At 37.5% G+C, this 27,521-nt stretch overlaps 3 protein-coding genes across 4 annotated transcripts in view; all 3 read right to left on the reverse strand.

Annotated features, from left to right (window-relative positions):
• On the reverse strand, nt 1-5,865 carry si:dkey-148a17.6 (uncharacterized protein LOC108190685 homolog). The gene is made up of 2 exons (XM_049471159.1): nt 4,782-5,865; nt 1-2,882 (listed from the first exon to the last, which is right to left on the reverse strand). The coding sequence occupies exons 1-2, from the start codon at nt 5,562-5,564 to the stop codon at nt 2,562-2,564; spliced, it is 1,104 nt and encodes a 367-aa protein (XP_049327116.1). The 5' UTR covers nt 5,565-5,865; the 3' UTR covers nt 1-2,561.
• Nucleotides 5,866-8,375: 2,510 nt separating this feature from the next.
• On the reverse strand, nt 8,376-10,561 carry LOC107197558 (leukotriene B4 receptor 1-like). Its single transcript, XM_015605205.3, has one exon. It carries the CDS (start codon nt 10,441-10,443, stop codon nt 9,409-9,411), a length of 1,035 nt encoding a protein of 344 aa, XP_015460691.3. The 5' UTR covers nt 10,444-10,561; the 3' UTR covers nt 8,376-9,408.
• A 2,230-nt stretch (nt 10,562-12,791) lies between these two features.
• The window catches only part of nfatc3a (nuclear factor of activated T cells 3a), a 130,617-nt gene continuing 115,887 nt past the window's right edge, over nt 12,792-27,521 (reverse strand). For both annotated transcript variants that reach the window (XM_007246891.4, XM_022667104.2), the window contains exon 10: nt 12,792-18,871. In XM_007246891.4, coding sequence (XP_007246953.3) covers nt 18,795-18,871 — 77 coding nt within the window. In that variant the 3' untranslated portion in view covers nt 12,792-18,794. The remainder of the gene's footprint in view (nt 18,872-27,521) is intronic.

Genomic DNA, 27,521 nt, shown 5'->3' on the forward strand with positions numbered 1-27,521 from the left:
TTAAATATGATAACATTTATTAAACCTTTAAAACAGAACATCAAACAAAGCTCTTTTTCTGTGGAATAAACATCACTGCAGTTCCACAGGCTAGACAAGATTATACTTCACTTCCTACACGTGACGACAAAAATATATACACACACTTTATCCTCTTCAGGATACACACGTTTCAAACATCTAAAAAACTTTACTTATTCCAAACAAAACAACAGAAGAAGTTTTACTTGCACCAATTTGATTCTGCATGTTCTCCTCGTAAATCCTTCTTCAGTCCAATCCAAGGCTTACAATATGTCTATAAAGAAATATATATATATAATGTACATACCATATACACAGTTAAGCCACAATATTATGAACACCTTTTTTCGTTTCTACAATCGTATGTGCACATTGTATACATCGTAAGGCACTTTTTATTTATTTATAATTAGAGACTGCATAATTAGAATAGGTATTTTTTGGATTATACTTGGTAATACATTCTTAGCACTGGAGTGTACTAATTGTACGAATGGATCAGTCACAGCTGCAGTGCTGCTGGAGTTTTTAAACACTGTGTTTAATCACTCACTGTCCTCCACTCTATTACACAATCCTACCTACAGCTGAAACACCTTACAGATAAAGTAAAGTCAGAGACAGAAGCTCTGGATCTGTTCCTGCACAGTTTACAGTGTTGCTCCTCCTCTAGTCCTTCATCAGTGCTCACAGGACTCTGGTGACAAACTTTTTGATCAAGGGAAGATTCTGAAGCACCTAGAATAAAATAACTAAATGATGTGGGGTTGATGCTGCAGTTGGTCTGCAGGTTTAGGTTCAGCAACACTATGTGCTGAAAGAATGAGGTCAGCTGACCTCAATACCTGAATATACTGAATATAGACCAGGTTATTCCATCAATGGATTTGATTTTTTCTTTTTCCCTGATGGCACGGCCATATTCCAAGATGACAATGTCAGGATTCATGGGTCTGGAATTGTGAAAGAGTTCAGGGTTCAGGGAGCATGAGATCATCATTTTCACACATGGATTAAGAGAGTTCGGCAAGGAGTCCAGATCTTAACCTCATTGAGAATCTTTGGGATGTGCTGGATGGAGAAGTGCTGCTTTGTGCAGTGGTAAATAAAGAAAAGTCTGCCCAATCTGTGTGTGAGTGTATAGGAACATTCAAGTAGGAGTGATGGATGAATAGGATGGTTATGGGTTTAATAATAGTGTTAGTGGTGTGTTAAAGATCTGTGTGTGAGAGATGATGACGTTACTGATATAAGAGGTTGTTTAGTACTGACCACTTTCTTACAAAGGTGCTTTTTAATAAATAAGGGGTCTCCAACCCTGGTCCTAAATCCCATCCCGAAGGATCCCTTGCTATCCTGCTCTAACAGACCACAGAGAAGTGGTTATTAAAGAGTAGAAACCAGGAATGGATACAAAAAATGGATGCACTGACTGGAAAGGGCTGTTCACACCCACTACACATGATCTGTAAAGCCTGGATCAAATTACACAATGTTTTCATCAGGAGTCGTCAGGTTGTTTGTTCTGTACTCGCAAGTCTTTCAGTTTTTGCGGTTTTCAAATTACATGACTTCTTAGCTCATTTGGCTGCCCTCCAAAAATGTGTTTAGTCACGAGTACGTTTGAAAAAAAAAATGCACGTGAGAACTAGTGATGCCATGCACAATCTACATCGACACGTTTGACATGGGGTTCTCTTTCTACACTATACTCTTGGCTGTAGGTAGTCACTGCATTTGACTATAGACTTGACAGTTGCCAGCTGGTCTAGATATTAAACCTGCAAGATTTTTCTAAAGTATCTGTGACAGATTTTAGCAGTTCACACTACACAACTGAGGTTTTAATGGTGATCTACACAAAACGAAGCTGAACTAAGATTAAAGAACTTTACTACGCATTAACTTTGGTTTGTTTGTGGTGAGAAGTTGGTTGGTTGTTAGGGTTTTATCGCCACTCCAGCACAAATTTGGCTATTTGTGGCATACACTTGGTTTTATATGTGTAGATATGGTACAGTTGATTCAAAGATTACATAAGTCACTACATATGTGTCAAATTTGATGTTTAAGGTTAAGATGCAATAAAAACTTTAAAATCTTTCCTGGTGGGTTTTTTCGAAAAAGGTTCTTTATGTTCTTTTCTTGATAGTAAAATTTTCTTATATGGTTATGGGCTGGACAGTCGATGAGGATGTGTTTTTGTGGTGAGAACATGATCCAATCTTGCCAATCAATGTTTGAGTTGACTGGATATTTCTGGTTGATTGACTCTTCTCAGTCAAGCGGTGCTTGAGGTGTTTAAAAACTCAAGCATAACTGCTGCTGTGTTTGGTTTACTCACTTGTACCATCACAACACAAGCTAACACCTCATACACCACCACAAAGTGATCCTAAATGCTCAGCTGATCTGAGAAAACTTAGAAAAAGGAGTGTAGAATCAAGGAGGTAGTCATAATATTCTGACTCGACTGTGTATTTTAGATATAATTACTTTTTACATACTCAGTACTTTAGTAGTCCAACTCAGTTCCTTCACACACTCTGTTGGTGTGCAGCATTGTTGCATATGTCCACCAGCAGATCGATCTGTGCTTTGGACTCTGTGCAGCACTGAGAGGTGGTGGTGTGGGAGCTCTGCCTCCGGGAGATGAAGGAGCGCTCTTTGTTGGCCTCGCCCGTGGCTGTGCTGGACAGGTGGCGGAACAGCTTCTGGATGCCCGTGTCCCTCAGCGAGCTGCGGAAGTTCCTCGCCGCAAAAACGTACAGGATGGGGTTGACTGTGCTGCTGATGAACACCAGAGCTCCTGCCACAAAGGTCATGGCTTCCACTGCATGATGGAGGGTTTGGGCTTCCTAGGAGTCGAGATGATGAAAGTGTTTTATTAAATGTTATTGTGATTTATTATGTTGCAATATGTATTTTTGAGTATATCCTTGTTATTGTAAATATTTATTTTTTTCTTTTTTTTAATTAATTGTTTAATTATTTTACAATATACAACATAATTCAATGCAAATACAATTCTACATAGTCCTTTTTCCAGTATTTTGCATTATTCACATACATTTTATAGCAGTATATAAAAACTAGGGGTGGACGATATGGATCTAAAATAATATCACGATATTTCATGTTTTTTTTTACGATAACGATACTTTTGGCGATATGACAAAACACTTAATTAGAAAACATTTTTAGAATTGTATTATTGCATGCAATATGATATGTCTAACTGAGATATTAAAAAATATATTTCAGGGTATAATATCGTTCACGATATAAACATTTTTTGCCGATATTATCACGTACGATACGATATGGCACACCCTTAATAAAAACTACAAAAAATACAAAGATAACAGAATGATTAAAATAATTGCAATAAAAGCAAAATGTCCACTACCGAATGAATCACAGTCACATACCCACTGAGCATTTAAAAAGAAATGTACAGATAAGAGATGGACCAAAAAAGGAAACCAATAAGTACTGGTAATACACACAGTAATATTCCTTACTGTATAATTAGATGCACAACAGGGCCCCACCGCTTAGTGAAAATCCATTTTTAAAGCCTTAGTGTATGTGCTAATTGTTCCATCTGATACATTTTCAATATTTCTAGGTAATAAAATAAGACAGCTAAGACTGAAGTAGATAATTATTGCAAATACACAGACATAAAGTACAATAGACAGAGCCTTGAGTAAAAGTACTCTAAGAGCTCAATGAAAAACCTGACAATAGAAATTGAAGTGTTCTTTAAACGCCATACTTAAGTAAAAGTACTAAAGTATTCAACATTTTCTGTATTTAAGTATTGCTTAAGTAGTTTATTATAAAATGTAGTGAAATACTGAAAATAAAAGTACAGTACTGTGTTATTAGTGTAGTTTTCACAGAAAGTAAGAAAGAAGTTCTCAGAGTTAAAAGGCAGAACAGGACCCTTTATCAAACCCAGTGAGACAGTGCAGAGCATCTACTACTCTGACTTTAGTGATAATGTGGCTTTAGAATGATTCCTAACATTTTTATAATTGTTATGAGTAACTATGTGGCACATAAAAAAATATCGGATTAAAATTAGATGAAACTGAAGTAAAAATGGAAGAAGGAAGAAAATTAATACTCCAGTAGATACAGATACAGATTTTCCATTGCTGTTTTGTTGGTGGATTCTGCCAATTCTAGTAAAAAGCCAAAATTGTGTTTATTGGTTTATTAGCTGTTTTATTTTTTATTTACTGCATTTTACTATTTCCATTGGCATTAATTAGAATACACAATTACACAATTCATAATCACATTTTTTTCCCTCTTGTTCTTCACATTACTACTATCATTATTATCATTTGTCTTCCAGACTTGTATTACTTTTATTAAGTATCCCCTTCTCCAGGCATTGCAAAAGGATTTTTGACTTTTTTTTTTGATAATAGTGGAACCCCTTTTTGTGCTAAATAAATGTTTACAAAACATTCTTTTTAAAGAAACACATAGAGGAGGTTCTTTTTGCTTGTATAATATAATTTATTTATCTAAACAAATTACCAATTACACTTTTCACTGGTTCTTTAAGTTGTTTTGCTCAGTAATGCTTTTATATAATGGAGAAGCACAATCTTTACTAAAAACCTTGAAGAACTTTTTTCTAGAATCCTAAAGGCATGTAAAATGATTACCTTTACTCTTAAATGTCATGTACTTCAAGTAATGAAATGCTGTATTTTTCTCACATCATCCATCCTTACCTCAGACTTCTCCTCGAGTGTGAGGTGCACCAGAGACAGTAGGTTTCCGATATGATGTGGGATCCAGCAGAGGGCGAACAGCACCACCACGCTGGCGATCAGCATCGTGGACTTCTTCTTGGACCGGAGGTTCATCTGCGCAATGCGGCTGAAGAGGCAACCATAGCAGACCACCAGGATGAAGAAGGGGATCACAAAGCCAATCAGAGACTCCAAAAGCAGGATCGCAGCCTCCTGTGAGGTGGACTCGTAATAACGATACAGGCACTGATTTTCCCCCAGGTCATCGCCCAACACCTGGGTGACTATCACAGGGATGCTCAGAAGAAACGAGGACACCCACACCACTAGGAGGACCTTCCTCAGAGCCTGCTTCCTCCTCCAGCTGGCCGAGGCGAAAGGGTAGCGGACGGCCAGGAAGCGCTCCAGGCTCATGATGGTGATGAGGAAGACGCTGGCGTACATGCAGGCGTTGATGATGTACGCCATGGCCTTGCAGACCACCTCGCCGAAGACCCAAGAACGAGCCAGGGAGTAAATCCACAGAGGCAGAGTGATCAGCACCAGCAGGTCAGCGATAGCCAGGTGTAGGATGAGCATCACAGTGTGTGAACGCTTCTTCACATGCTTTAAGATGGTCCAAACCACCATCAGATTCCCAGGAACCCCCAGTACAAAGCATATAGCCAGAATCACACAGGCCCCCGCTAACCCAGCATGACCCCCATCATCCTCCTCTTCCTCCTGCTGCTGCTTTATCGCCCAAAAACTGCTGCCGTTCATGCTTTCTCCAGAGGAAAGAACACCCCACCAGCCACGACTCACTCACACATCTGAACCGAGAGCGGTGAGAGCAGACTGCATAAAGGCAGTAGCACTTCCTCTTCAGAGAGCAAACACAGGAAAGAAGCACTTTTTCTCAGGAAAGACGAATGCAAGAGTCAGACAGAGAGAACCACCAAAACCCAGTGTTGCAAACTTCAGTAAAAAAAGAAAAAAAAAAATTCTATAGAAATCAATGATCTTTTGAGTGATTGTTTTAGTGATTTGTTTCCATCCACCAGTTGATGACAACCCTGATAATTGATGATCAAGTCAAGATTCTTCACCCTCATTCTCACTGCTTATAAAAACTTTGATTTTCTTTGGGTAACCAAAGTTGCTTTGTCAATGGTAGAGGTCTCCAACCCTGGTCCTGAATCCTGAAGGACCCCCTGCTCCTGCACATTTTGCTGTTTATCCTGCTCTAACCCACTACTGCACTGCAAAAAATGAAATCTTGCCATGTGAAATTATCAACGCAAATTTCAAGGGAATACTTTTTTCCCTCTGATAAGATTTGTTGTAATTGTAATATTGTTTTACTTATTTTAGGAATACTGATCTTATTTAGTCTTAGTTAAAATTTACTCCGTATTTTAAGTCATTTAAACTAAAATTTGCACAAAAATAAGGGATTTTGGTTTGATTTGAGTTTTGATTGATTTTACTATACTCATTTAGAGACTTTGCGATTGCTTATTTTAAGAACTCTTACTAAGAAAAATTTGCTCACCCCATTGGCAGATTTGCTTTGCTTAACTTAATTTTGTCTAGTTTTTGCTGATGGATTTTTTTGAAGTGTGAGAAGATTAAAGAGTATTAAAGAGTACAAATCAAACAATGGATATAAATGGCTGTTCAAACCCAATCTACATGATTGGAAATGCCTGGGAAATAGAAACAAAAATTATGGTTTTCAAATTTTTTAATCAAACAAAAATCATGCAAAAGTATTCAGCCCTCTATTTTCAAACCCCTAAATGAAATCCAAAAAGAATCTGTCCACAGGACAACTGTAAGCAACATGGAATGTGGAAGAATGTGCTGTGGTTGGATGAGATCAAACTTTGAGAACTTTATGGACTAAATGCAAATCATGTTGTGTGATGGAAAACTAACTCTGCTTATAATTCCGAACACATGTGGTGAAACATGGTGGTGGCAGCATCATGATGTGGGGATGCTTTTCTTCAGCAGGGACAGAAAAGCTGGTCAGAGTTGATGGATGGAGCTAAATACAGCGCAAAAGACTTGAGACTGGGAAGGAGATTCACCTTCTAGCAAGACAATGACCCTAAACATACAGACAGAGCTACAGTGGAATGGTTTAGATCCATTCTGACCTAAATACCATTGAGCTCTTGTGGCAAGATATGAAAATTGCTGTACACAGATACTCTCCTGATTTACTACCCAGATTATTACTACAAATATGAACTAATGTCATCTCTGTTGCTGGTTTATGCTAAGCTGTCTTTAAAATGTGTTTGAAAGCGAAAAGGCAAATTGTCCATGTTTAGTTTGAAAGCAGCTTCACACTGCACAACTATACGTACTGGTCTGGAACAGAAGACCCCTATGCTGTATTCACTTTCTTGATCCTGCAGAGGAAAGCTTTGACCAATCAGAGGAGTAAAAACGTGCTCATGATGCGTTTAGGTTTCAGACCAGAGAAACAAACTACAGGTGTGAAAAATGCTTTTTAGTGGGTTTTTAGACTGGCTTCCTTCATGCTTTTGGAGCTAAGAGCAGAAGTGTGTAAATGGAGTAGCTACTCCCATCTCAGTCATTTATACCAAGATTTCTTAATTCTCTGCAAACCAGACATATATTTTAACATTTGTTGCCTAAGTAAAACTAACTTTATCCTAACTGGACTTTACAGAGTGATTAAACATCACACTGCACACTTTCTTTTTCTAGTGAAGATGACACTTACATTCTTCTTCGAAATAAGGGCCTGTTCAGTTTGACAACATACCATCATTTTTTTTGTCACACATTTTGCAATTCCAAAGAAATATATGGTTTGCTTTAAGTCACAGTTCTTAGAAACGTAAAAAAAAAACTCTACACTAATGTATTTTATCCTACACTCCTAGACGACCATCTCCCTCACCCAATCACCATCTGCGTCTGTACTGAACACATGATGTTTACTACTTCTTGTTTTTTTCAAGGATAGTTCAGAGAATTGAGAAGTACTTATAGTTTTGATTCAGGCTACTATTAGCAGAACCTTGAACTGAAAGTGATATTATTTTGACATGATGGTTGTTTGTTTTGTTAGTAAAATGTGGGAAAATAAATAAATTACCAAAATTATGAAGTAAGACTAAAATTATTATTATTTTTTTTTACAAATATCCCACTTTTATAATTCAGTGTTGAATAATGTTTCGTATTCGAAAGATGAATCCACATTGATATTGCAACGTTATTTCAACGACTTACTTTTAATAAACTTAAAACATTTAATAAACTATAGATTGTGTTTTGTTTTTAATTCACATTTTACACTTTTAAAAAGTGTGCTTCTTCAAGGGTTTAGTAAAAATAAATCTGTATAGAATTATCAACACTCAATAAATCATTTACATGCTCAAACACATTTTCCTCAGATTAAAGCAGAATACAAGTTTAAGTTTGTCCACAAAACTTAATTTTAGACCTTCTTTCTTTTATTGGAATCAAGATTTTATTGAACGTTTTGTAGATAACAGATGTAACAATATAGTGCATTACAAAAACAGACAATGTTTTACTATCCCTTTTAAATCCCATCTACACCCATCCCACCCCACCCAACCACCACACATATACACAATATATACATAAAACAGACAATGTCTATTGCTAAAAAGTGATCATGATAATAGAAGGATCTTTACATCTTTAATTCCATTTAGCCATAATCCTCATTATATGTGGATTTGCTCTACTGACTCTATAGCTGACGATAATTCTAATTAAAGAATATCTAAAAAGGAATGTAACCAGTGTGTAACAGAAAGCGAATGGGGCAAAAGCCAGCATTGAACAATAATATTTTTTTTATGTTAAAACTACAACCGCATCAAGGCACCGCATCAAGGTGCTGTTACCCAACCAGAGGCGATACGTTTGCATGCCATAAATGTTGAGGAGTAGGAGCCAAAATCCTGACGTTCTTCCCCGCCCACTCTCCTCCTCCACAGAAATTAAAATCACACCCACAAAAAGCGCCTCACAGAGCTTCATTCATACTAAAGATCACTGCAAAATTAATATTCAGTCAGACAGTCTCAACTTATTTTTCCTAATTTTGAATTATATACAAACTCATTGTAACAAACACTGTGTTTAAAAACACCAGCAGCACTGCTGTGTCTAATCTATTTTCACCAGCACAAAGGTGTAAATGAGCCGTGCTGAAAAAAAAAAAAAAGGCATGCAGATAGACAGATGCAGATCTATAGTCTGTTATTATACTGTAAAACTACAAAGTGCTCCTATATAAGCAGTGGAGCTGAAAAAATTGGGTCATAGTGTAACACTCAATCAGTGTAGACAACACACACTACAGGATGATCTGGGAAGATGATCATTTGGAATCAACCTGAAATCAGAAGACCTGAAAGGCCCGATTATCCTGTATCATTGGCCAGGCATTAAGAGGATATTATCAAGGTCTTTCAAAGTGATGATCAGGTAAAAAAAGAAAAAAAAAAGAGAAGCACACCAATCCATTGATTGGCAAGTCTATGAAATGTTATGAGATATTGGTGCCCTTGTTATAACAGTTCTCAGTACTTTTCGGCACACCTCAAACATCAGAAGAAGTGTTCTCTTTGTTCATGCCATTATCAGAGCAGTCTGGAGTCTGGAGCTCCTTCTCTTTCACTTGGGCCGCCACATGTGATGTCACTTCCTGGAAGAGCTTGGCCATTGCTGACCTCCTCAGACCACCCTGGAAGTTTCTGGCGGCAAAAGCGTACAGCATTGGGTTGACGGAGCTGCTGATGAAGGCCAGTGCTCCGACAATGAACAGCACCACATTCGGGACCAGATACTGTTCATCAGAGGGATCTATAAGCAGGTGTGCTATGTTAGCGACGTTGACAACATGGTGGGGCAGCCAGCAGAGAGCGAAGGCCACCACCACGCTGCCTATGAGAAATGCAGACTTCTGCTTATTCCGGCTCTGTATCTGCCGAAGCTGAGATGCCACCTGGCAATAGCAGACGGCCAGGATAAAGAAAGGAATGACAAAGCCCACCAAGGTCTGCAAACAGCCACAAAAGACCTCGAAAGGCACAGAGCTGTACTCTGTAGAGTCGCAGTGCTGCGTGCCATCTTCAGTTTCTTCAAAATCCTGCGCAAGGAAAGCTGGAATCCCCAGAACAAGCGCCAAGACCCAGACCCCACCCAGAGCTCGGTGCATGACGTAGCTGGTTTTCCACTGCAGCATCTTGAAAGGGTAGCGGACTGCCAGGAATCGCTCCACACTCATGATGGTGATGAGGAAGACACTGGCGTACATGCAGGCATGGATGATGTACACCATTGCCTTGCACGTAACCTGGCCAAACACCCAGGAATAAGCCAAAGAGTAAATCCACAGCGGCAGAGTGACCAGCACCATCAGGTCAGCAACAGACAGGTGCAGGATGAGCAGCACAGTGTGTGAACGCTGTTTCACGTGCTGCAGGATCGTCCAGACCACCAGCAAGTTCCCTGGAACTCCCACCACGAAGCACACAGCCAGGATAGAGCAGGCCACCACAGTCCCACCGTCCCATTCGGACCATTCATCCTCTAAGACTGTACCGTTCCTGACAGACAGAGAGCTGCTGCTCATGTTTGCGTCTGACCTCCTGACGACTGACAGCAGTTAAGAAACTGAGGGCAGATGGGATTTACATTAGCAACCAGAAGGAACCAGAACCACTTACTTCTCCAAATTACTGCATCAACAGCAGAAACAAAAGAAAAAAATAAAATAAAAGTAAAAGTGTAGTCAGTCTAGTCAGACTAGGACAAATGTGAAACTTCCACACATCAACTACTTAACTTAATAATACAACCATTTACAGTCCAAAAACACTATGATCTCCATGTCTGGTTTCTCTACTCCAGTCATGTTCACTCACCCCACATATTCTACCTTGAATAAAACAACACACTTTAAGAGCTAACGCCTGATAAGAATGCTGGTCTCACCACTGGGCCCTTTTTGTTGTTACAGATGCAAGTGTTTTATTTAATTTCACAATTTAAGCCACCTGATTTCCTTTAAGCATTACAGCATAGATAAAAAAAACACCAAACAAGCCCAAAAAGAAAAAGAAACAAGACAGTATTTGACAACAAAATATTGTGATATGATATGAAAGATATTTCCTTACACCCAGATCAATAGACCACTGAAGTCATGGGTCATTCTGTAGTCCTCGTATGGCTTTCTTGTCTTAGTGGTTTTTACTGGTCTCTGTCACATTCTGTGGTAAATAAATCTCTTCAGAACACTGTATGTTCCTAAATATCAATAGATCGTCTGAATTCTGAGACCGTTTAAGAGTTGTAATGAGAAAAATGCTAATTAAGTGTCACCGGGGAAAGGACGCACACCAAATGACAAAATAACTTTTTTTTTTCCGGGTATTTTATTCTGATTAAATTGTACTCAAAACAATAAAAATAAAAATGAATACACTGTAAAAACCCTAACTAAGAACACACTAGCGCAGAAAAACAGGGCAAAAGAGTCTAAAACCGGAGAGGGTGCGCATTTCTAGCGCAGAAAAACAGGGCAAAAGGTCTAAAACAGGAGAAGGTGCGCATTTCTAGTGCATAAAAACGAGGCAAAGAGTCTAAAAGTTGCCGTAATTAAGGAGTTTAATATTAAGAGACATCATGAAATTCAACATCAATTTGAAAAATCTTAGTTTACACAACACTAATAAACTAATAAAGATAGTTCGTCAAGTAAAATGGTGTGTAAATGAAATAATCAGTAAAATGTATTATTTAAAGTGGTATATTTTATTATTTGTTTTATTACAGAGTCTTTGGCCTGTGACCTCAAATATATTTCTCCTTTTGGCCCCCAACAAAAAAAGTTTGGACACCGCAGCCCTAAACTAAAACACATTAGCTGTGAAAAAACGGCAGCCCAGTCCACTGGGCTCTCCCTCCCTGCAAACATCACTGCGGTGCCCCTGCCAAAGAACCACTTCCATTTTTTAATATTATTTTAATTTAATAGCATTTTTCAAAACTGAGCCGGGAATAGAGTCAGCTAAAATCAGGGGGTTTAGTGGCCCTTTGATCACTGTCTGATTTTTGGTTATAAATGTGTCTTTTGCTGGCCCCTCGTGGACAAAACAAGAATTCATACATACAATTAACCAACACCAAATTCACACTAGACCTCGAGCAGTTTGGACTGTGTGTCTCTCCACTCTTCCTCCAGACTCTGTTCCCTTATTTTACAAATGAAATATAAAATTTACTGATGATCAGTGATGGTTTGGAGAGACATGTCATCTGCTGGTGTTGATCCACTGTGTTTTATTATCAAGTCTAAAGTCAGTGCAGTTTTGTTTTCCCACAGAATCTTACAGCACTTCATGCTTCCCTCCGCTACTGACAACTTTTATAGAGATGCAGATTTCATTTTCCAGCAGAATTTGGCACACTGCCCGCAATGTCAAAAGTATCAATTGGTCTTATATATTATTCTAATTTTCTGAGACACTTTTGCATTTTAATTGGCTGTAAGCCATAATCATCAATAATAAAATAAATAAATGCTTAAAATAGATCACTATGTGTGTAATACATCTATATAATATATGGGTTTCACAATTTCAACTGAATTACTGAAATAAAGTAACTAATACAATAATTTTATATATATATATATGTATATTGTGAGTTCAAGCAGCATTTCACGAGTTCCTCATTCAGCCACTAGATGGCACAACAGGCCTCGTGTATTATTGATAACTATAGATTATATGATTAGCCTTTTCAGGATATAGATATTTGGGTTGAAAAAAAAAAATATATATATGATATGTTATATATCTCTCGTCTGAAAGCTTGTGTTTTCACATATTACAGGTTTATTTAAATTTCAATTAAGGATGATTCTGGTGTAGAATACACATCAATAACACAAAGAAAAACACTGATCAGCCAGCATTTGTTTGTTTCTTTAGTTTTTTTTTTATTGATACACTACATCAGAAGAGCCTAGAATGCAAAGTTTTCCATTTGGATAATTTCAAAAAGCACTGCAGTCTTAAAAATTACAAAAGGTTTAAAATACAAAATGTACAAGAAATGACAATACAAGGCTCTGTAAACAGCAGCTCAACTTGTATTTCCCTTTTATTTTACAAAATTATATATATATATAATTTTACTTTACAAAATTATATATATACGTGTATTTCCCCCCAGCTTTAGGAATGACATCCATCATTTCAGAGTATCAAAAATAGAGTTCTAGAGTCTGTGTTGTCATCTGTGTGTAAAGTGGGAACACGTTGTTCGGTCTTTGGTTTTGAAGAAGGGGAACGAAAGCGTGTGCTTGGCGGGAGCGCTGGTTTCAGTCCCAGAATTCCCAGGTTTTTCCTCGCTTTGCCCTCCTATTGCAGATGAATTAGAAATCGCTATTTCCTATATCAAACCCAAACATTCAAACCACGTCTGTAGAGCAAACACAAGTTAAGGCTTTCCTACTGTAAAATAGTTTAAATTAAATAGTCAGAGTGGCGCTGAAATCACCTGTCATTACATGGGTTTACATACACCAAAGAACTACATATATATATTTATTTATATTTATATATAGAGACTTTATGTATAAATGCAAGAGCTGAATAACAAACATATCTGCTACTTCTATTTGATGCCAGATATTGCGTCTTCACTCTACTGTCTGTCTTTGCATAGCCTGAACGCATCTGAATGTGCTTTCCACTGAAATTTAAACAGGAGTTTCAAACAACCACTACACTCATCTCTTCAAAATAAAAGCCCTACAGAAGAACCACTTTTGGTTCCATAAACAAATATTTAAAAAATAAGTAAAAATGGTTCTTCGCACTTGAAAAATGGATCCTCATACAACCAAAGTGGTCATTTTATTTTATATAATTTGTTGAACTTTTATTTTAAAGAGTTTTCCTACAGGTTAACGGATACTCGCTGACACAAACATGCTCATACACATTTAAACACACACACAGTTAAGACAATCTCTCTAGGCCTTTAAAAGGCAGGAGTACACACACACACAAACACACATACACAGTACCAGTCAAATGTTTGGACACATATTTTTCTTTATTTTTATTGTTTGATTGATATTTTTTGCACTATAAGGCCCACCTAAAATCCTTTAATTTTCCCAAAAATCTACAGTGCTATATAATTCGGTGCACCTTATGTATGAATTTTTACCAGGAGTGTTAGCATTAGCTATACAGAGGTAAGTATTATCGGCCTGGAGCCTGCTGCTAACCCTGGCTAGCACTGCTGCAGTAGCATTAGCATTAACCATAGGTGAGTATATTGGACTGTAACCTGTGTGTTTACCTTGTTAAAACAAGCTACATGGGACAAACCGCTAGCTAATAGCACTCAGGCTTACCAGAACACTCAGGGTTCCTCAGTGTAGCGCTGTCAGGCAGCGTTATGTCCTGCTAGTGGTAGATGTTAGCTGCTAATGCTAAGCTTACTGTGAATAAACGGAAGCACTTTACTCACCCAAATAAACAGTTTTGAGGAGAGGAATCTGTGTAGATTAACATCCAGTGCGGATTTGACTTTAAAAGAAAAAAAGGTGTTTTTTTTTTATTACAGTTTTGTTTACTTAGCTTAGCTTAGCTTTAATTATCCACCACCCAGGTCCAAGACCTGCTGAATTAGAAGGAAAACATGGGGACACCCCTGTTCCTTACTAGTGTCGCATAATGCACCTTAACAGACCAGAAAATAGATTTTTTTTTTGATAGTGCTCCTTATAATACGATGCGCCTTATAGTGCAAAAAATACAGTAAATTAAACAAGTGTTAATCAAGCCAAATATGTTTAATACATAGCACATTTTGCTCCCTCGTGGCTGATTCTCTCAGCCAGTGGTGGTTCTCCATCTGTTTTAAAGGAGTTCTAGAGGTGCTGAGCTCTAATAGTTAACTGTTTTTCCTTCACTCTGATCTCCAAATCAATCGTCCCAAACCATTTGGGTTGGGTGTTCATATCGAATGTTTATGAAGGCCAAACATGTCCTTCATAGTTTTTAAGTATTTAATATTCATTTACAATGTAGTAAATAATACAAAATACAGATTTGTCCAAACTTTTGACTAATACTGTACATACATACAGTCCTCTCATGTAGAAAACAAAAAGCCTGGCATACTATCCTACAGTAAAGCTGCTCTATAGCATCTATGTCTAGAGGCATCAAGGTTTATTTTTTTCTTTTTCTGTTTTTTAAAGGCAACAGGCAGGTTTTAGTGCATAGCAGATCTCTCTTTTTCATTTTTCCACTTAAATCACCAACAGTCAGTAATACCTCTAAGTCTCAAAGACCTCAAAAAAAAAGAAAATCTGTTAAGTGGCTGTACCAGTTTCCTTAAAATAGAAAAATATACACACCATCCTTATTCCATTCACATCCGAGCATTTCTTAAGGCAAGGAGCCAATACCATTCCTCACAGAGTCGTTTCCATCAAACCCAGATACAGGTAATTCTGCTCAAAGTAAAGCTCTCACAGAGAAATAGCACCCAGTCAGTTCAGCCAGAGTTTTTAGACCCTTTCAGAGTCTTGATGTAAAAATTTCAAATTAGTTCTCAGACCCTCAGTGTCCTGTGGGCTGGCTGTACTTGCCATGTTGTCCATACAGTGCTGCGTGATCTTGAAACCACCCTTCATTCATGTTTTTAAATGAACTTCTAGTCAAAATGGTCATTAAGAACAAGCTTCTCTTTTTTCTGATACATTTTTTTAATAAAATACAAGAAGAGATTAAATAAATTAAATAGCCTAGACATATTTTTTGTATATTTAAACTGCAACTTTTTTACTGTTTTTACTGAACACATAATATCCTTGCAGACTAACCAACGAAGCAAAAAATCATTTGCAGTCATGCTGTTTCAGTCATGAATTCAACAATTCAACTTCAGCAGTGCAATTTTAGTAATACATTTACCTCAGTAGGTAAATCTATTCTACTCAAAAATGTACCTCAGCAGTGCTACTCAGGATACAAGTGACATTTACACAGAGAAGGGCAGTCAAATGCTAAGACTAAGCTAGCACAGCTAAAGTTACTATCCTAGCCCTGTGCAGCTCGTATCTTTCAGCTTGAAATAATTTAGGTTGTGTGGATACTAATGTTTAAAATAAACTAAAGCTCTTAAATTAGAGGAAATACTGCAATATGACCTAAAATTAATTAGTCATTTTGTCATAATTTGTTCCTTTTTACCATTTTTGACTGAATGTTTTTGGATGCCAAATATTCAGTGCAGTCCTAGAACAAGATCAATATCTACTTGCCTAAGAATGCAGATTTTCTCTTTTATGTTTTAACCATTTACTGAATGATGGTTTTAGAAATTCCTGTTGATTTTTTTTTCTTTTTGTAACTGCCTTTAGCTTTTTGTAACAACCATGCATGCATGACTTGGTAGACCACCAACACTGCACCATCAAAGAAACAGCACTTAAAGCAGCATTACGTGGCAATTAACCCTAAAATAACAGCTTCAGAATAGTGTTGATGGTAGACTGACTGTAATTGGGAGAATGAGAAAAAAGTTAATATTTTTCATGTTTTGAATGACTTGGTTTTTGAGAATCAGAAATGTTTAAACTTGGGAGGTGTGGAAATTTCTCAAAAATATAATTAATGTTGAAATGAAGATAAACCAGTGGATATATTAAACACTAAACCTTTGATATTGTATTGAATTATTCTTGGAATTTTCTGTCAAAAATGTTTTCTGCTTTTTTTTAACCTTGATTAATAAATAGCTTGTAAGTAACGACCATTTTGGGTCAGTGTAACATTTATCAGTTTAATTTTCTGACCGTTCTGACCTAAGCTAAATTCAACAATTGGAAATTGTGTAGAAGTTTAAATTTTCTTTTTTCATTTAGCATAATGAAGATAAAATGGGTTTTTATCAATTTTTCCAGTTTTTAGTTGGAAACTAATATTCAGATCTTTTAAATTTTTTAGATTTTTCTATTTTTGCATCCTCTAACAAAAATCTGCTGGTATAATATTAATTTAATTAATTTTGTGACAAGATGCAAACATGGAAAATCTACAAAAATCAAGTAAACATGCATTTTTTTTCTGAAATTCTGATTGTGAGGTACAGAAATTAAAAAATACGAAACTAAAAAAATCCATAAAACATTTCTTTTCCACTATACTAAAAAAAAATAAAAAAAGAGTTTTACAATCAATTTGCTACTTTTTAGCCTCAAACAGTTAGAAAACTGAACTGATAAACGTTACATTGATCATTCTGAGAATGAAGGGTGGTCTCTGACTTTTGAACAGAACTGTAATTAAGCTCAAACACTGACTTTCATCAGATTTACAGTCAATAAAAGGTGCTGAAACTGTTGTCTACAATGTCTACAATGCATTATTCACTTCTTGCTTTGGGTACTACTAGAAATCTAAACATGTGGAGTTGAAAATTTGGTTTCGGTTCAGCTCTTAAAATGTCCATTTGGGACACAAAGTGCAATTTGATGTCTCAGGGCATTCAGGAAAGCAGGCTGAGCAGTAGAGAGCTGTTGATTGTCAAAGTTGTCAGAATGCAGCCTTTTGCAGGACGAAGAGAAAGAGAAGAGTCTTTTCAACCACTTTAATATGGCCACCGTTGGAAAACCACTCAAATAATGACGTGTTTAAAGAAAGACGCTGTGTGGATCATTCGTGTCAGATCTGAGCGTGATTGTCGTTTGAAAGGCACATTGGAGTGAGTTATCAGCTTACTGAACGAGTCTCTACTTTAGATCTTTTTTTCTTTCTATTTTTTTTATGCACCTCTACAGAAGAAGTTTTGAGTCAGCTGCGTTATACTGTACACTGTTGCGATGCGTTGTTACTAATGTTTGACCAACACACACTTCATTACACTCGGAATAGCTGTAACGGAACTCTAAAATAGGGAGAGGGGAAACATGCAAACCTGATTTAGATGTAGACGATTTTTTCTGCTGAAACTTCGGCACAAAGTTCAACTTCGAGAAAGAAAAAAACAAAAAAAAAACGAAGACTTGACAGAAGAAAAACTAAAACATTTAAACTCAAAGCTTTTTTGTTTTTCAGTCGATCCAAGCTGCTAAGTTTATAAGGCATTTGTTCAACCTGAAGAGGAGAAGAGAAAGGGGATAATTCGGGTTTATCTACAGCTCAATAAAACGACACTAGAGAAGTGTGTGGAATGTTGCATATCATTAGCACGTCTGCTGCAGCACGCTGGCTTCTCCTCCAGGGGGCGCCACTGAGAGCATGCTGATTTCAGGAGGGAGCGTCCAGGCTGGTTTTATTAATGGGTGAAAAAAGATGTAGGTGAATTCCTTTGAATTGAATTCCATCCAATTCTTTTGAACCCAAGACGCCCCAGACTATATTCTGCAGTCTCAAATATAGGTGGGTGGGTTTGTATTGCATACGCTTGTTATAAGGACCGTGGGCTGCATAGCTTGCTCTGTTTTTTCATACGATGGCTGATCTGAAACATCTTCGTCATTTGAAGAAAAAGCCTGAGAACTACGGTTATTAAAAAAAGACAAGCCGAGAGAGTGAGAGACTTGACTCATTCAAGCTACAGACTGAGAAATATGCACATTATGAACATCATGTACCAGTATTATCCTTTCTGCATGTGTTTTTGTGAGTGTGTGTATACATGTATGTGTGTGTGTGTGTGATTTTTCTTTCCTCCCCAAAAACAACTTCTCATGACCTCTCACTTATAAAAGTAAGTAAGTGATGCCTGGTGGGTCTGGTGGTGGCGAAGGTCTTCTGGGCCCCGGCCGGACCCCAGCGAGGGCGGGACGTCCCTGGGTCGTAGGGGGCCTCGCTGGACGGGTGGATGGAAGCGCTGCGGCTCCGTTCACACACTCTGCTGCCTGGGTTCACAGCAGCAGGCGGTGGGCTAGGACTGGCTGTGCGCGGCCGAGGAGCCGTGGACCCCCGGAGCCTGAGACATGTCTCTGCCAATGATTTCATTCACTGTAACACAGAGAACACACACACACACACAGTTACAGAGGTTAGTCGATGCAGGCGGGAGACAAGGGAAGCTATTTCAGTAGTTTCTTTCAGCTACTTATTTTAATTTAATAATTAAAAAAAAACATTGTTGAATATTCCAATAATAATAATAATCATAATAATCTGTAATATTTTCATATCTGTGTAGGATATCGTAGCACAAGAACAGCCCATTCTTGTAATATTTAACTAATACCCTTTACTAAGTGGTTGCTAGCATATCGCAGATGGTCTATATGGTGTTGCTTAGTGGTTTCTAAATGGATAATACAGCACAGATGCTATAAACTTGCTAGGTGGTAGCTCTAGTATAACTGAAAACCACAGTACTGGTCATTGTTGTGGCCTTTCAGGTAGATGCTACTGATTTGCTAGGTGGTTGCTGGGGTATCCATATTGGGTATCCATGATGTCTCTTTGGTGCTGCAAGAGTAAGTGTTTGCAAATTGGTTGTAAGTGTCTAATATTACAAGTGGATTCTACAGAGTTGATAGGTGGTTGCTCTGGTATTACTTTAGTCTCTTTGGTGTAATACCTGAACAGTACAGGTCATTGTTGCGGCATTTCATGTGGATGCTAAAGATTTGCTAGGTGGTTGCTTTGGTATTACATGCAGTTTATTTGGTGTTGCTAAGTGGTTGCTAACCAAAAACCACAGTACTAGTCATTGTTGCGGCATTTCAGGTGGAGGCTAAAGATTTGCTAGGTGGTTGCTCTTGTATTACATGTAGTTTATTTGGTGTTGCTAAGTGGTTGCTTACTAAAAACCACAGTACAGGACATTGTTATGGCATTTTAGGTGGATGCTATAGATTTGCTAGGTGGTTACTCTGGTATCGTTGTTGCTGCAAAAGAAAGTGGTTGCAAATTGGATGCATGTGTGCAGTATTACTGTTACAGTATTTTAGGTGGATGCTATAGAATTGCTAAGTGGTTGCTGTGGTATTACATGTGGTCTCTTTGGTGTTGCTAAGTGGTTGCACACTGAATAACATTGTACAGGACACTGTTACAGCATTTCAGGTGGATGCTTATAGAAATATTCCACTGATAGACACAGAGCAGCAGAGCAGGTACAGTCCGTGCAGTCTAGTCCCTTTACCAGCCAGCAGAGGACAGTGTTGAGTCTTGCTGAGTGCATGGTAGAATTAAGTGTGCCAGCAGTGCATGGTAGATTAATGCCTTGTTCTGGAGAGCCAACAGAAAGACAGAGAACAGAGAGAACAGCTCAAAGAGAGAGAGAGAGAGAGAGAGAGAGAGAGAGAGAGAGAGAGAGAGAGGAAGAAAAGAAAAACCCAAACAATATCAAGACTTCGGTACGTGACGCACTCATAGCAAATGGAAAGACAGGCAGAACTATTCCATTCAGTGGTTGCACCAGCATAGCCACAAATTGTGTGTGTGTGTGTGTGAGAGAGAGAGAGAGAAAGCTACAGAATCTGAGAAACAGAGCAAAAGAGAGAAGGAAAGAAAGAAAGAGTCAGTCAAAAGTGTCATTTTAGACAGAAGCCGCCAGTCACCTATGAATCCTCCTGTATCTATCCTTTGAGTTTTACTAAACAGATGAACACAGCCTCGTTTTATTAGATGTTTAATGGTCCCTGGGTTTGTTTCCCCTCAGCCTGGCTCTGAAAGCTCTGTGACAAACCTATATTACAAAACTCCACTCTTTAAACATATGCTCCTCATCCCGAGCCGCACTGAAGCGAGTGCAGTAATTACTCCAGCAGACTGGAAGACACATATTAAATAAATAAGTCAGCGTGGAACCCGACATGGGGCCGGTTCTTCAGTGGAACCGCTGACTGAGCTGTGATCGTTGCAGTGAAACTGAAGCCGCTTTTTGTCAAACACTCTATTGGCTGAGCCAAGAGTCTCCACATGCTCCACCGGCTGAGCCAACGTCGCCACACGTCTTATTGGCTAAGGCGCAGCAGGCCGCTCGGCGGGGGTTCCTTCAAGACTGCAGCCACACAGTCAATCAGCTGTGTCCAACAACCAGGCCGACTACTACTACTCCATCCACTGTGAAGAAGAAGAAGATTGCACAAAGAGTTCTGTAAAAAGTGCCATACTTTCTTAAAAACATTGAATTATGCCATTAAGGAACCACTTTAAATTCTTGAGAAGGTGTGGAGAAACGTCCTAACACAGAAAAGAAGAATATTCCTGAAAAGAAGCCTTAGGGTTTATTTCAGTTAGAGCTGTGTCCACATATAGTAACCTAACAAACTTTAAGGAACCTTCATTCAAATGTATGTGTTCTTCATACTAAGAAATCCAAAGAATCCCATTCTTAGAGGCACCTCTACAATCCCTGAGGATTTTTGAATTCTTGGAGGAGCCCCTAAGTTTTAGATTCACCAAGAGGTTCTTTAAGGAACTGCGTATTTATTACAATGTGGTTGATAATGTATTAGTTGATAGAGATAGACCTTTCCGTTAAATGTTAAAAGTATATTTGAAGCTCTAAAAGGTTCCTCACATCACTATTACCAACATGGTTCTTTATCAAAAAATAAAATGGATCTTCTGCGACCCATACAAATCAAACATGTTTTAATAAATCTGTACTATCATATTTATTTCCAGTGACATTTACAGTGAATATACTTTCAATTATAATGGGATGATGCTTTGAGAAATCAATAGAAAGTTATTTAAAGAAGAAATGGACTTGGGGTTGTAGCGAATGAACAAATATTTAGAATATGTAGGATAGGACAGACTGCACAATTAATATATTTACATATATTTATATATATTTGCCTCATGTTCCACCAACTCCTGTCCAAAACTAATGATTTATCGTAATTTTATTTTAAAGTTGTAAGCAACCAGAGAACTACCACAACTACCTCCTGTACTGTGTGAATAAAGTGTTTTTTATATTTTTATTTCTTATAGATTTATTTTTATTTTTCTCCCATTTTTCTCTCAATTTAACTAGGCCAACTATCCCATCCATTTAGCTTCTACTCAGCTGTATATTCCCCTATCACTAGTGAGGCCACAACACAAGGAGGGTGAAGACTAGCGCACGTCTCCTCCGACACATGTGAAGTTAGACTCTGCCTCTTTTTCGAACTGAAAAAGTAGCATCACAGCGCACTTGAAGGAAAGCGCAGCAACTCGGTTCCAATACATCAGCTCACAGATGCCTTGTGCTGTGAGGGGAAAGAGCGCCATCTACCTACCCAGAGAGAGCAAGGCCAATTGTGCTCTCTCAGGATTCTGGCAGCTGATGGCAAGCTGCATAATTATTGGGATTCGAACCAGCTATCTGTCAAATACAGTTGCAGTGCTTTATACCACTGGAGATCACTCAGAGCCCCATAAACTGTGTTTTTAATACACTACCTGTACACGGCAATGTAAAACACTACTAATATTGTCTAACTGTCTAACAATATGACAAACAAGTGTTGGCATTCCCAAGCCATCCTCTGAGGTAGCACTTCATAGTCAATTTATATACTGCTATTCTGTGACTTTTGGCTTCTCAGTGTATATGAGGTGCATGTATGCATGGAATGTCTTTCCACCCATTGGGCTGATCACTCAGTATTTTATTTCTGTTCAGTTGTTACTATTTGTTGCTCAGGTGGTCTACGACTTACAACTTGCATAGTACGGTTTTATCTCTGTGGTGGGGATGAAAGGTTTTGATCAAGTGCTACTATAAAAACAGCTGTCTAATCTCTTAAAAGGTCTGTTTGAAAAAGAAAAGTAAAAGTTAACTGAAAGGTTCTTTAGGAATCCATCTTCAGTAATAATTCTTCCACAGCAGCTCCCCAAAACAACCCATTTATCATCTTTACTTTAAACAACGCAACACAACCACAACCTAAAGACAAAGCCAAATGCTCATCAGACTGGTTGGGCTACTAGACACTGGGCTACTGTTCTCACGAGTGGCTGCTTGCCCACGCAGACGGCTGAACAATATGTGCATTCCACACTCAGACAACCTCTGACCTTCCACCTACTGTGCTACTGCTGCAGCTTCACTGTCTTAACCAGAGAGCCCTCCTCAGCCTCCACTTGCTTTTAAGTCCGTTTTGCACAAGAGCTGCAACAGGTGAGCTATCTCAGACAGTTCTGTACACACAACCCGCTCTATTCCTGTCCCTCACGGCCTTCAGTCCAGACCCGTGCTTTAAAACAACCCTAACAGGCCCCTGGAATAACAGGAAAAGACTACCAGTACTGTTAAATACAGAGAAACTAATGGATTACCAAAAGTAGTAACTTTTGAAGGTTATCCATAAATACTATACTAAATACTAACACACTTTATTCTTCAGGTCGGTCTTTTAAACCTCACGAAAATGATTAGAATTATACATGTTAGCAAACTTTGTGTGTCCTGTATTGATACCCTAAAAATTTATATTTTTGATAAATACCAAATATGTAATAAGATTGAGCATGGCTTTTTATAGGCCTTAATTCATTTCAGCCTTTGAATAATAATAAAAAAACAATAAATACATACTTAAAGTTACTTGCAACTGCTGCAAAAAAAATCCTAACCTTAGAGGAATCACTTAAATATATATATAATAAATAAGTCATTTTTGTTGTTATAAATGATTCAGTCTTTACTTATTATGGCCGACATGGAAAGTGTTTTATTTTTGCAGTTTTTGGCAGAATGGTTTTGGTTGCCAAATTTTCAGAGTATAAAAACTCTAATTGTATGTTTCTTTGCTGAACTATCAGTGCTGCATGTTTATAATACAGTTAAATAGAGTTGTTAGATTAGAGTCTAAAGAAAAAGGAAGTTTAAAGAAGTTGAAGCAAGATTATAAAATTTAATGTCATGATGACCTCATTATTGTATTTATACAGCTTATACAGCCTGAGGACAAATTGACCCATCAAAAGTACATGCAAAATATCAATAAATATCATAGTTAATAATTTAGAGATGATAGCCGTAAAAGGAATAATACGACTTGATACACTCTAAAGATAAGAGAAGTGTTAAAAGGAGATATAAAAATAGCAGGTCTAAAAAGCCAGTCATTAGTACTGATAAGTTTAGAACATATTTTTCATTCCTCAAAAAAAAGAATCAGTTTTTCTTTTATGGAAAAGGCTAAAAAAAAAAAAAAGCTTTTATTCAGTTAAAAAGCATTAAAATTACTGTGAGCAGAATCTTAATTTGAAAATATAACATTTTCAGCATAGAGCTTTACTTTGTGCTTTGTGACTTTTCTCCTAAACTTTGTGGTGCTTTAAAAAAATATTTCTAAATGTCAAATATGGTTATATTTAGCAGTGGTGTGTATTAGCACATAAAGGATGTGATGATATGTTGGATGTGGTGTGTTTTGAGTGTTGTAAGCTGCTCTTTTACACAGTGTTTCATTGTGAGAGCTGCTGTACGTGTCTATGAACTAACACACACACACACAGGTCTGTGGAAGAAGCTAGCATGTTTAGGTGTGGGTGTGTTTAGCGCTATTGTTGGGACCTAATATGTTGCGACTTTGTAGGAAAACCACAGAAAAAAAGGTCAAACCAACAATATAAAAGCGTGCTGTTTATGCTCCATTGCTTTAACCTAAAAACACTAAAATCATTACCAAGCATGTTTTTTAAGGTTTTCATTCATTATGTCAATATATTTTGCCACTAAATAAACTAAATAGCCTAACTATACTTGTTCAATATTTGTTCAAGTCCAACCTAAATTCCCTGCCATCACAGCTGAACAGAAGCTTTAGAGGAAACACTGCAATATGACTTTAAAAAGAATCAGTTATTATTCAGTGTGAATTAATCTTTAAGTCTTTTCAGTTATTCTTCTGAACAAAACCAAATGTGCATTTTTTGCCAAACTGGTTGCCAAATTTATGTTTCTTTATTGATTTATGAGTGGTTGTGTCCATGCATTAACGTAAAAAAAAATCTAGCAAATTTAGGCGTGGGTGTGTTTAGCTCTATTTTTGGTAGGTACATGTATCAGTGCTGATGTTAGTGTTAACTGTGAGGTTAACTGTGCTATTAGTTAGCAGTGTAGTGTTAGTGTTGTCTGAGGTATGCAGTTGGGTTTGTATTTTGTACATTGTTGGGACCTAACATGTTTTGACTACATTGCCTTAAACTAAAAGCAGTAAAATCATCACCAAGCATATTTTTTTGAAGGTTTTCATTCATTATGTGACTTTTTTTTAACCACTAGATAAACTAAATAGTCTAACTATATTTGTTGAAGTCCAACCTAAATTCCCACAGCTGCACAAAACCCTAACCTTAGAGGAAACAATATGACTTAAAATAAATAGCCAATATTCAGTATAAAGGATTCAGTCTTTTCCCTTAATCTGCCGCACATCAAATGTGATTTTGTCTGGTAATCTGTGATAAACCGTTCCTGATTCAACATTTTATTGGGTTTTTGTTTTGTTGGGACGCAATATATTGTCACATAGAAAACCACAGGAAAAATTAGCCTAGAATTGGATTTAAAAAATATATAACTTTCTTTAGTTATAGGTATATGTTTGAGTAACATTTATTAATCATTTATTAATATGCTTTTAGATGAGCTTTCAGACCTCAAATAATGCAAAGAAAACAAGTTCATATTCATGAAGTTTTAGGAGTTCAGGGATTTTTTTGGTAAAATAAGCCTGTTTTTAATCACAGTTTTCATGCATCTTGTTCTCCTCCACCAGACTTACACACTGCTTTTGGATAACTTTCTGCCTTTACTCCTGGTGCAAAAAATTAAGCAGTTCAGCTTGGTTTGATGGCTTGTGATCATCCATTTTTCTTTATTATATTTTAAAGGTTTTCAATTTGGCAAAATCAAAGAAACTCAAACTCTGAGGCATGTAGCGTTTTGTGAGCGTATTGTACGTGTGTATTTGTGTACTGAAGTTCCTCTTATTGTTGTGTGTGTGTTGTTTTTGTGTGTGTGTGAGTGTAGATAGAGGTTAGTGCAATCTTTAAAATGCCCGGCCGCTGCCTCAGATCATCCTGTTCGTGTAGGCGTGTGTTTCTTCCTCTGGTATGAGCGCTCTTCACACGTACAGGCCTGCTGCAGTGGGCCGACAGCACCATGACTGCTGCTGCTGCGCACCAACCCACTCCGCAACAGCAGCATGCCTGTCTCCTGCAAACACACTCACGCACACACACACGGTGCAACACACACCTCTGACAATCAGAGCAAAGGGAATGGTGTGCATGCTCGGGCAACTCAGCACTTTCAAGGTAGTGGGAGTTGTGAGGGAGGCCGGCCGGGAGATGATCAAACCACAAGTAAGGATTTTAGAGCGAAAGGAGTGGGTGCATTCGCGCTGACACGAGATGCATGGGAACACGCGGCTTTCGCAAATTCATAGAGATTCATAGAGTGTGAGAAGCACTCGTGCACCCATGCACACAAAATAAAAAGAAATATAAAACAGAAAAACGATAAAATACAAGTCATTTTTAAATAATAAATAATACAATTTGAAATATTCAATTATATTTTTTCTCATTTAATTTTTGTGTATAAAACAGACATGTGCTGCAGCAGTCTCTTATGTTTTATTTAGCTCTTCATTTGTGTGTGTTTTTTAACACATATTTATTTATTCCACATATAAACCTAAAAATGCCACACCAAAAAATTAATTATTAAAATAAATAAAAGGTTAAAATGCTTTATATAAAAAATATGTAATATAAAAACAAAACGTGATAATGTACATAAATATATAAAACATGATAGTTTTATTGGAATCTAATATAAGCCTATTTTACTCCAAGTCATTTTGGAGCCTTTCTATTGGTCTATTTTTCATAAATGACACAGTGTAAAGAAACTCAGATTAAAATTTTTACATGTCAAAATTGTGAGATAGACATGATTTAGTCTATATATGTTGCATGTTCTTTTTTCCTCTCAGTATGCTAAATTCAGAAAATAAATAGGAAATATGATCTAAAATACAGAGTAACTGTTTCTAATTATGTTCTTGTATTACACATGGTCCCAATAGGTTCATGTTTATCTGCTCCAGAGAGTTCTACTCTATCGGCAGCAGATGCATTTATTATTAGAAAGGGTCTTCACAGACTAAACAAACTGTGTTTATTCAGTGGATTTGTACATCTGTGTCAGCAATGGATGCAACTTAAAATATCTTAAAGTAAAGTAGCATTTATTAGAAGGTGGTTGGTGTGGTGCAGTGGATAACACCACTACCTGCCAGTGAGCTACCACATCATGTGGGAGACTGGAGACTGGGGTTCAATTCCATGTCTGGGTGATTGCATGCTGTGCTAAACCAATAAGAGTCCTTGGGCAAGACTCCTAACACTACATTGGTCCACCTCCTGTAATAGGAATAACCTTGTAAGCCACTCTGGATAAGAGCGTCAGCTAAATGCTGTAAATGCAAAATGTAAAATGCAAATGTGTCCACAAACATCTGGACAATTAGTGCACATCAAAGAGTTTTAAATGAACTGAGAACAATTAAAGCTATGAAACACTTCATTCTGAGAGTAATTACATGATCAGTGTACAGACTGCTGTTTAATCAATAACAGGGAGTTTCTGGGCTTCTATAGATGGATCTGGGTCATTTTGGAACGGCAA

The sequence above is a fragment of the Astyanax mexicanus genome, chromosome 23, assembly GCF_023375975.1.
Source record: "Astyanax mexicanus isolate ESR-SI-001 chromosome 23, AstMex3_surface, whole genome shotgun sequence".
Lineage (NCBI taxonomy): Eukaryota > Metazoa > Chordata > Actinopteri > Characiformes > Acestrorhamphidae > Astyanax > Astyanax mexicanus.